Genomic DNA, 9,922 nt, shown 5'->3' with positions numbered 1-9,922 from the left:
TCGACGAGCAAATGCAAGTCGCATTCGCTCAATCAAATTTGGCAGGTCGTGCCAAAACTTGGGCATTGGGCCTTACGTTGCGCGACCCATACGTCTTTGGGTTGCTAGAGGCTTTAAAGCCCGGCTCAAACAGACGTTTGAACCACCACAAGCTGAGTTCAGAGCTCGTTCAGAGCTTGCGAAACTCAAGCAAGGCAAGCGTGATGTTCACGCATATGCCCAGCACATACGACTCTTAGCGAGTTGTATAAATAATAACCCAGATCATGAACACACGTTGATTACGGTGTTCATGCAAGGTCTTACGGATGGTCCCGTAAAGACCCACCTGTTCCGCTTGGAACTGGTTACGCTTGAAGAATTAACATCCGTTGCGGAACAGGAGGATACCCAATTAGTGGGATCCTCTAGTTTAATAGAGGGGGCGGACTCGCACGAGCAAAACCAACTCTGGCTCACGCTTATAACGCTTCGCAAGTTAACAACGACGCGAATGATGTCGATGTCGAAGCAATCGACATCGAAGAATAGAAAGATCTTATGGCAGTGCGCTTTGCGCGCACTGAAAAAGACAACACAAATGAGCCAGCAGAAAAATGTCTGCTGGCTCGTGAATCAGTAGCCCGTTTTGTACAGAACTCCATAGCTACGTAGTGAACCATAAGAAACGGAACGCAGACAAACATGGAAGAGCAAATGTTCTTTCATTCAGAATTAATGACCTAGTACTACTCGCTACGGTAAACTTACCTAAGCGTGTAGTCACTGATGTGGGTAGCACCTAAGCGTGTAGTCACTGATGTGGGTAGCAGTAAACTACTACTAAGTTAATTGGGCCATTCCGTGTTCTGCATCGCAGAGGCAATGCATTTACAATAGAATTGACAGGTAGGATGAGAACACATCCTACGTTTTACGTTGGTCGGCTCCGCCGTACCATAGTACGCGGTTTCTTCCGAGGAAGGATCTGACCACCCTTTTAAGAATCCCTAAAAGATTCTTGTGGTCACGAACCAGATTCTCATGTCGGGTCCGAAGATCCTGGAAAACGGGATGAGCTGACGACAGCTCATCGCGAAGAGCGTGATGCTTCCGTTCGTACTCCAACATTGAGTATGCACTCTTCGACAGGTCTTCCAACCGTTCGATATAGTGAGCTTGCACCGTCTTCTCCAACGAGTGACGCTTAATGCGCTCGTGATCAAGACCCTCCTCCAAATCGGAGGAAGTGGGTGAGTTTGTCGATCTTCAACTCTTAATCCGACACACAGGTCGGATCTAATTTTCCCTCCAGCGCCACCACCATTGGTTGATTTCCACGGTGGTCAACGATTCCATGTGGAACGTATTCTAACCGACCATGATGTGAAGGGGCAGCGAACGAGTTCTCTTGTTCGCTGGCGAGGTTACCCACCTTCGCAAGACAGTTGGGATCCTCGTACCCAGCTGGTTGTTGACGTTGAGGGTCTCGTCCGTCAGTATGACGAGACAAATACGATGGATTAGAAGGTCCATCGAAAAACACGCGCCCCTGGCGCTTATAAATCAATTGCAAAACGTTGATCGCATCACGCATCTCGATAGAGATGCGAGCCCTTCCCCAGGGCGAAGAAAGGGAATAGACATTCCCTTTCACCCGTTTCGTGTAGTCGACACAACACGGACACGGTATCACCCCACGTGAGGCATGGAAGTCCTGCCTCACGAGACAACCTATGCAAATTAAATCTTGCACCGGTTAAAGTTCATTTTTCAAACTTAACGCGAATCGCGTTAAGTCTTTGAAGCCAGGATTCGCGTCCAATGTCTTTGACATTGCGAATGAACGCGCTCCAGGCTTGCATAAGCGAGACTTTATCTCGGTTATTGTTGCCACTATACCATCAATGCTTGAAAAACCATCGAGATAAAAATCTTGCTCAGCGCGAAAGTTCGTCGCGCTGAAATCAAGGCCATGTAGCTTTGTCGCAATAAATAAGGGATATTTATTGTGAGGAGTAGTCTCTCCAAACAAGCTATTAATTAGCTGCTCGGGCAAAAGCCACGGCTTTTTCTCAGGGGCAAGACGAGACATTTTAGTGTCTACGATACCCACTGAAGCCGGGGTACCACAAGAACTTTTATTACGATGGCTTACGCCATCGGCATCACCACGCACAGAAACATGTGCGGGTGACGGCACGGGTGGCGATGAGAAATCATCCATATCGTCGGAACCGAACATGCTGTAGCGAATGCTACCAGCACGTCTACTCGGATGAGGCCCCTCATTCGAAGGCTCATAGTCAGCCGCATGACGATGATCAGGCGACTGTTTAGCTCTCCCCGAGTCGGCCATCTCGTCCGACTCGCATTTATAGTCGACCTCCAAAGAGGGGTCGCATCACGTGGTGACTCACCACGTGCACCCGCAACAGTAAGTGTTGCGGAATCAGATAATATTACGGCAGACGCTCGGTCTGCTGCAAGAGACAATAATTAGTCGCCTGTGGCTGCATGTACCGCAGCAGAAGGCGCCGCACTATTCGCACACCGAATGGACTCGTTCACCATGCGATATATTTATAAATGATAGTTCTAACCAATCAACATCGTTTTAGATTGAGTGGTATGATAGTGACCACTCTATTTCAATGACAGTCAGAGTTATTGCCGTTTAAGTGAGGGGTGATGTAACGGCATGTGCATCACATACACAAGGGTTGGTAACAAATGTGCACCACACCCGAGTGCTGAGTCTAATTACTATAATTTAGTAATTGACCATCCTTTTAAGTACAACAAGTGTACTTAACGGGGACTGTGTAACATTAGGGCAACTTTAGCCCGTTACAGTCACAATGTGAACCACACCCAAGTGGTGGGTCTAATTACTTCACTTTAGTAATTACCATCTACACTTTGCGTACTTAAGGGGGATTATGAAACATAGGCAACTTTAGCCCGTTTCATTAGACGTCATGCAAAGAAATGATTCACGACTTTAAGTATTGTATTTGCGCAATTTCCGCGCCTTTTTTTATATTTAATGAATCTGCGCTACGATTTTCTTACGAAAATATGTAATAATTGTGATAGTTCTTATCCGTTAAAAAAAGTCGTTCCTTTTTCACTTGCACAGAGAAATTCAAATTCGGCCATAATGGGCACGTGATCGCTGCCATAAATGGAGTTGGGAATTCCGTTGTAATTTCCGTGCAGGCCTGACGGTAGGCGACCTAATTGAGTCAAGCTGTCAGACATGGCCAAACGGTTGTACCAATTGCCCGGTCCGTCTTCAGCACGAAGTTCGCTCTCCGTCGGAATTTCCAGTATTCGCGAGGGCACCAGACTGTTCTTTGAGTACCAGATATAATCAATCGTCCAGCACCGCCTAAAATTTACCGTCGTGTGTGGCGGCTCGGCCGTCTTGCTATCCTCAACCTTGAATGATTGTAGTGCCTCCTCTGAGTGGTGAAGTGCACTTGCAATCGCGTTTGGTTTGTAAAAAGCGTATGCACTTCGAAACACTTCGCTTAAGCCTTCCAGATTCGGCTTTTGCATAAATGAATTCTCCATATACTCGTAGATAGGCGACTCGGGAGAGTTATTAAAGTCACCGCAAAGAACGATAGGTACGCAATCCTGCCCGGTCACAGTGTCGACCAAATCACGTTCGTACTTATCGCGCACATCACTACTCATGCGAATCATCTCTTCTTCCAGCTCGTACAGCTCCGTCATCTGGTGATCCACCTTCCTGGACACAGGTCGATGAAAGTTAAGTAAAATTATAATTTATAGGATCAAAGATCACTTCGAATGCACAACGTACTTGGCATTCCACCACAAGTGAGTGCAACCAATCAGCACGAACTGAGCAAAATGCCGCATCTTTAGCATCGCCAAGACAGCCACACGGTCGTGCGGGTCATGAAAATTAATAGCTTCAAATTCCTTTAGCTCGAATTTATCCTTCCTAATACCACACAGCGTCTCCATCACTAAAGGTAGCGCTACATGAGCTTTGCACACTCACTTGTAAAAAATGCCACAGCCGTCGTGCTTCTTCTCCCCAGACCAATTCGAAATGTGGATCGACGGTCTCTTCACATAGACACTATCATAGCCTCGTTCTTGTAGCTCATTTTTGAAAAAGCTGGAACATCCACACCACAAAAATATGCGTAAGCTTTTAAATCTATACACCTACCAACAGCTGCTACAACATACGTCCAATAGTCGCTCAACTCCTCTAGGCAAAGCACATCAGCATCTAGCTTGTCCAGCTGTCGCAGCAATACCGTCCTGCGATAATCCCAATTAAGATTCGAATCCAACACATATGGAAAGTGGTTTCGCGTGGCTAAGTTGCTCGCCAGGATATTTAACTGCGCCCCGAACATAGCAACAATAAGTAAGCGACATAAAGCCTCCACTTTAATAGCTCAGATGCCAGTATGTTCACCTGCACGACAGTAATGTTTTGCTTGCTGAGTCTTCTGGGTTCCAATTGGCTAAGTTCCTCAGCGCATGGCAGCAGCCGCTGACTTGACAATCGATCGGCACTCGAGCATAGACCGCGCTTTGAGTGGCAACTTGCAGACGCATGGCGAATAAATTGCCATGCACATTTATTGTGTCGGAAAAGTGTTACTGAGGCTAGCATGGCCGCGCCCATGCCAAGGCACATAGCGGTGGGGCCACTTACGTTCATAAGGAAGTGAACGCCTCGCCTAACTTGTGTAAATGGTTCCGCTAAAGCATTAATATGAAGTAGCACACACAAGTTTGATGTGGTGCGCAGGAACTTATGTCTGCCATCCATTCGAGTGATGATAAGGCACACGTCATTTTGAATTCAGGTTATTGTCAGTCCGAAGCAACTGGTGCGTCTCCGTTGCAATGATCGTTTTTCGAGACTTTTGTGCTGACCCTCTTTCTCGCATGCTTTAGCCCTCTATCCAACACCATGTCCCTAGTTACCAAGCCGAAGACCGTTGAAGCGGAGGAGACCCGCATCCACCGCATTCGCATTACGCTCACGAGTCGTAACGTGAAGAACCTGGAAAAGGTATGCACTGACCTAAAACGTGGAGCTGTGGACAAGAACCTTAAGGTTTCTGGCCCGGTGCGCCTCCCTACTAAAATCCTGCGTCTTACCACGCGCAAGTCGCCGTGTGGTGAGGGTACGAATACGTGGGACCGTTTTGAAATGCGCATTCACAAGCGAATAATTGACCTTCACGCTCCCTCGGACATTGTTAAGCAAATCACTTCGATCTCAATTGAGCCCGGTGTTGAAGTTGAAGTAACGATCGCGGACTCCGCGTGAGAGCATTCGAAGTCACGCTAATGTTTCTCGGTAGCACATATCGTTGTTTGGTATAAACTGTGGTAATGGTTGCTGAGGCTCGCCTTTTTACACGTGCAGTAGGGGCTAGAATTATTATAGTGCTATCTCGGTAGTAATATAATTTTAACCCCACGTATTTGAGGGACATCAAAAATTGTTAATATTTGCAATGCAGCTGGTTTATACATCCTTCGATTTGCAACTGGGATTCAATTTTGATGAGGTTCCCTAATTGGAAGCCCACCCCTTATTACAAAATGGGTAATTTCAGCTACAGACCACACCTTCGGTGCGAGTTGGCAAGGCGGCTAATTATTGGACGGTTTCTCGTTTGCTTATTAGCCTGTTTCCGGCAATGTGTGATCGTACCGCCCTCCGTGGGTATCGATCCACGCACGTCCCGGTTCCATTTTCAGTGCTTAACCACTCGGCCACTGAGGTCTGTTTATGATTTGCAATTGAATGCGTGATCTATGTGCCATTCAACTTGGCCAAAGCTCGAGACGTTGATTGGTCGTTGTAATTTGTGAACATACTGTGTGGCTCACACATATTTGACATGGTAACTCGTAGTCCAGCCATCCTCGAATTGCCTGAACTACCTTCCCATGTGTCCCTCTACACCGCTTGTGGTGCTTTGTGGTGACCGCGCACCAGAAAACTTCATAAAGGTCGCGACATCCTTACAGGATGGTGGACAGCGCGTAGCTTCGCTGTGCTCACCTGCCGTGGAGGCAGCTCTTCTAGCCGCCAAGGTTCCGCACGTAGCTGTATTAACGCCTGCTGATGTGCAGCTCATGCTTTCGGACCGCGTAGCGGTTGTACTGGCTTTACCACCTCGCATTACCGATGGAGGCATTGCACTGCACACGCGTGTTTCTCAGTGGGTATCAGGCGCCTACTCTTTCGTACGCACAGCTGCGTGGAACTATAAACAAATTAGTGTCATTGTCGACGAAGCGGACTTGGACAAAGTTGTGAGCAATATCTCACGTGACGGATCGCTGGGCTTTTCGCTACGTGAACGCCGTTCATTAGCTCAAAAAGCGTTTGCCCTCTTTGCCGAGCTAGACAGTGCTATTGCCGCCAGTCTTAGCGGCGACGACGAGCTAGTGCACGATGTATTGCTAGTCGGCAATGGTGGGCGCGAACATGCTATAGCCTGGAAATTAGCTCAATCTGTCTCAAGTGGGCGCATCTACGTGGCACCTGGAAATGCTGGCACAGAGGACATTGCAGCGGGCATTGCCAACGCCAACATTGACATCAACTCGCACGAAGAGCTCATCGCTTTTGCTAAAAACAAAGGTGTATCGTTTTGCGTCATAGGATCTGAGGCCCCACTAATTGATGGATTGGCCGACAAGATGAATGCGGCTGGCATTCCCACTTTTGGCCCAAGCAAGGTCGCCGCTCAGCTGGAAGCGTCCAAGGCGTTTTCTAAAGATTTTATGCATCGCAACGAAATACCTACTGCTGCGTACCAAAAATTTACCGAGTATGAAAAAGCGAAAGAATTTGTCGATTCGATTGATTATCCAATTGTTGTGAAAGCTTCGGGAATTGCGGCTGGCAAGGGTGTGCTTATTCCAACGACAAAGTCGGAGACCTATGACGCTCTTCGCGAAGTCATGCTGGAAAAGGCATTTGGCGTAGCTGGGGATACAGTCGTGTTGGAAGAATTCATGACTGGCGAGGAGGTGTCTCTCTTGGCATTTTGTGACGGGGAACGGGTCGTGTGCATGCCTGGCGTACAAGACCACAAACGTATTGCAGATGGCGACCAGGGCCCGAACACTGGCGGCATGGGGGCGTATGGCCCTGCTCCGTGCCTCACGAGCGAGCTCGAGCGCAAGTGTGTTGAAATTGTTGAGCGCGTAATTGCTGCGATGAAGAAGGAAGGTATGCCGTACGTTGGGGTTTTGTACCCGGGCTTCATGTTGACCCCAACGGGCCCAAAGATTGTCGAGTTTAATTGCCGTTTTGGTGATCCAGAGACACAAGTTTTGCTGCCATTGCTAAACAGTGATTTGTTTGAGATTATGCTTGCTTGTGTGGAACACCGTCTTGAACCTTCACTTGTGTCGTGGAAAAGTGGGGTTGCAGCCACGGTTGTGATGGCGTCACAGGGATACCCGAACAGCTATCCCAGGGGAAAAGTTATCACAGGTCTGGTTGATGCGCAGTCTTTAAAGGACATTCACGTTTTTCACGCCGGCACGTCGACTGCTACGGACGGAAGTATTGTGACTTCAGGTGGCCGAGTACTTGCCGTGACAGCTCTTGGCTCGTCGCTTCAATGTGCTCTTGACAGTGCATACAAAGGTGTCTCAAAGATCGACTTTGAGGAGGCACAATATCGTTCTGACATTGGTCTTAAGGGCCTCCTGCATGGTGCCAAAAAACTAAAACTTGCCGTGCTAGGTTCTACTCGTGGTAGCAGCATGCAACCAATTATTGATGCGATACGAGCTGGCGAATTGAATGCCAGCATTGATATTGTGGTGAGTGACAAGGCTGGTGCAGGTATTCTCGAGCGTGCTAAGACGCACCATATCGAGTCGATGGCTCTTTCAGCTAAGGGATTGTCCCGTGCCGAGTTTGACGACCAGGTTTTAGAGGTTTTAAGAAACAAACATGTTGATTTCGTACTACTCATTGGATACATGCGCATCCTGTCGGGTAAGTTCTGCAAAGAATGGGAAAATAAAGTGCTGAACGTACACCCGTCGCTTCTTCCTGAATTTGCTGGTGGCATGGATCTTGCAGTGCATCGCGCTGTGCTTGACGCAAAAAAGGACGAGAGCGGCTGCACTGTCCACTTTGTTACAGAGGAGGTGGACGCTGGTCCTATTGCTGTGCAGATGAAGTGTTCCGTTTTAACACACGACACGCCCGAGACACTCAAGGCCCGTGTGCAGCAACTTGAAGGTGCTGCTTTTCTTCACGCTATAAAACTGGCACAGACTGGTTTATTGCGAAAGAGCAAGGCTGAAACGAAAGAGATGACGTACGCTGATTCCGGTGTAAGCATTGATGCTGGGAATGAGTTGGTAAACAGGATCAAACCGCTCTGCAAGTCGACAATACGTGTCGGTTGTGACGCTGACCTTGGAGGATTTGGTGGTATCTTTGATCTGCAAGCCGCTGGGTATGACCAAGACACGGCGCTTGTGGCGTGTACGGATGGCGTGGGAACGAAATTGCGAGTAGCGCAATTAGCAAAGAAGCATGATACGGTTGGGATTGATCTCGTGGCCATGTGCGTGAATGACCTCATTGTGCAGGGTGCTGAACCTTTGTTTTTTCTGGACTACTATGCTTGCGGCAAGCTCGAAGTAGACGAAGCTACTGACGTGGTCAAGGGCATCGCCGAGGGGTGCCGTCAGTCAAACTGTGGTTTAATAGGAGGGGAGACTGCCGAGATGCCGTCTATGTACCACGGCGGCGACTACGATTTGGCTGGATTTTGCGTCGGTGCTGTCTGCAAAAATTCAATCTTACCGCAACCAGTTGAAGCAGGTTTTGCTGTCTTGGGTCTGGCATCGTCGGGTGTACACTCAAATGGTTTCTCGCTCGTGCGTAAGCTTGTGGAAATGTCAGGCCTCGCTTACAGTGATCCCTGCCCATTTGAAGCAGGCAAGACCTTAGGCGAGTGTCTGTTAACTCCTACAAAAATTTACGTCAAGCAGCTGATGCCAACGATCAAGTCGGGACGTATCAATGCCCTTGCTCACATAACTGGCGGCGGTCTTTTGGAAAACATTCCTCGTGTATTGACCAAGGATTTGGCTGTCAAGATCGATTGCAGTAGCTGGCCTTTACCTCCTGTGTTTAAGTGGCTACAGAAGTTGGGGAATGTTTCCAATACGGAGCTATCTCGTACTTTCAATTGCGGGATCGGCATGGTGATGCTACTTCCGGAGGCGAATGTTGCTGAAGTAACGCGCCAGGTCGCAGCGACTGGCGAGAAGGTTTATCGTCTGGGCACGACGATTGCCCGCGCTTTTAATGCAGACCAGGTTCAGCTAGACGGTATCCTGGCTTAAAATCGGTGCATATCTACAACTTTAAATGTTAGTTATATCTTCGCTTTTGAGGGTAAAACATAGTCTTATGCGTTATGCAGCCAGCAACTTCACGAATAAAAGCAAGTGTCAACAAATGAAAGCGACAATATTTCAACCAACGTATATATCCATCTATAAAGCATGACCATTTGTAATAAAGAGGCTTTATTTTTTGTTCCGCTAATCGATGTAGTTATTAATGTATCAAAGCCAGATAGTAAATCGTTTTGAAAAAACTTTATATATTAATACAGTTTTACTATTTCTCTGTACCAAAGCCTTGGTATCAACCTCTAGTAGCTAAGATAGCGTAGCTAATTGTAACGTTCCTCTGCACATCAATGTACGTGAAGAAATTTGAAATGGGGCACACATCGGTTGGAGAACCGTTGTTGTGGTACATTTACTTTATGGGTTAAATACCCTTTATCTAATTTCAAATTAGTTAGTTACTTAAATCCCATTTATTATGGGTAACAAATGTGGTCGCCGCCAGATATAAATCTGGCGGCCAAAA

The 9,922-nt window shown here is 47.7% G+C and overlaps 3 protein-coding genes across 3 annotated transcripts; 2 read left to right on the top strand and 1 right to left on the bottom strand.

Annotated features, from left to right (window-relative positions):
* Positions 1 to 2,974: 2,974 nt before the first annotated feature.
* On the bottom strand, positions 2,975 to 4,858 carry CCR75_007941 (uncharacterized protein). Its single transcript, XM_067965997.1, has 3 exons — positions 4,448 to 4,858; positions 4,213 to 4,370; positions 2,975 to 4,138 (listed from the first exon to the last, which is right to left on the bottom strand). The coding sequence occupies exons 1-3, from the start codon at positions 4,805 to 4,807 to the stop codon at positions 4,015 to 4,017; spliced, it is 642 nt and encodes a 213-aa protein (XP_067822725.1). The 5' UTR covers positions 4,808 to 4,858; the 3' UTR covers positions 2,975 to 4,014.
* Positions 4,859 to 4,951: 93 nt separating this feature from the next.
* On the top strand, positions 4,952 to 5,314 carry CCR75_007940 (uncharacterized protein; the record flags this gene model as incomplete). The annotated part of the gene is made up of 1 exon (XM_067965996.1): positions 4,952 to 5,314. The coding sequence occupies one exon, from the start codon at positions 4,952 to 4,954 to the stop codon at positions 5,312 to 5,314; it is 363 nt and encodes a 120-aa protein (XP_067822726.1).
* Positions 5,315 to 5,943: 629 nt separating this feature from the next.
* Positions 5,944 to 9,384, top strand: CCR75_007939 (uncharacterized protein; the record flags this gene model as incomplete). The annotated part of the gene is made up of 1 exon (XM_067965995.1): positions 5,944 to 9,384. One exon carries the CDS (start codon positions 5,944 to 5,946, stop codon positions 9,382 to 9,384), a length of 3,441 nt encoding a protein of 1,146 aa, XP_067823161.1.
* Positions 9,385 to 9,922: the final 538 nt, after the last annotated feature.

This window comes from Bremia lactucae, linkage group LG1 (genome assembly GCF_004359215.1).
Source record: "Bremia lactucae strain SF5 linkage group LG1, whole genome shotgun sequence".
In the NCBI taxonomy this organism is placed as follows: domain Eukaryota; phylum Oomycota; class Peronosporomycetes; order Peronosporales; family Peronosporaceae; genus Bremia; species Bremia lactucae.
This window is presented reverse-complemented; position numbering and strand designations above follow the sequence as displayed.

What these genes read in the sequence shown, in the direction of transcription:
- CCR75_007941 (XM_067965997.1), bottom strand. Translation starts at nt 4,807, where the DNA reads ATGGATGGCAGACATAAGTTCCTGCGCACCACATCAAACTTGTGTGTG. An exon ending in AAAACATTACTGTCGTGCAG is followed by an intron (nt 4,371 to 4,447) that starts GTGAACATACTG and finishes TTCGGGGCGCAG; the next exon opens with TTAAATATCCTGGCGAGCAA. An exon ending in GAGTTGAGCGACTATTGGAC is followed by an intron (nt 4,139 to 4,212) that starts GTATGTTGTAGC and finishes TGGATGTTCCAG; the next exon opens with CTTTTTCAAAAATGAGCTAC.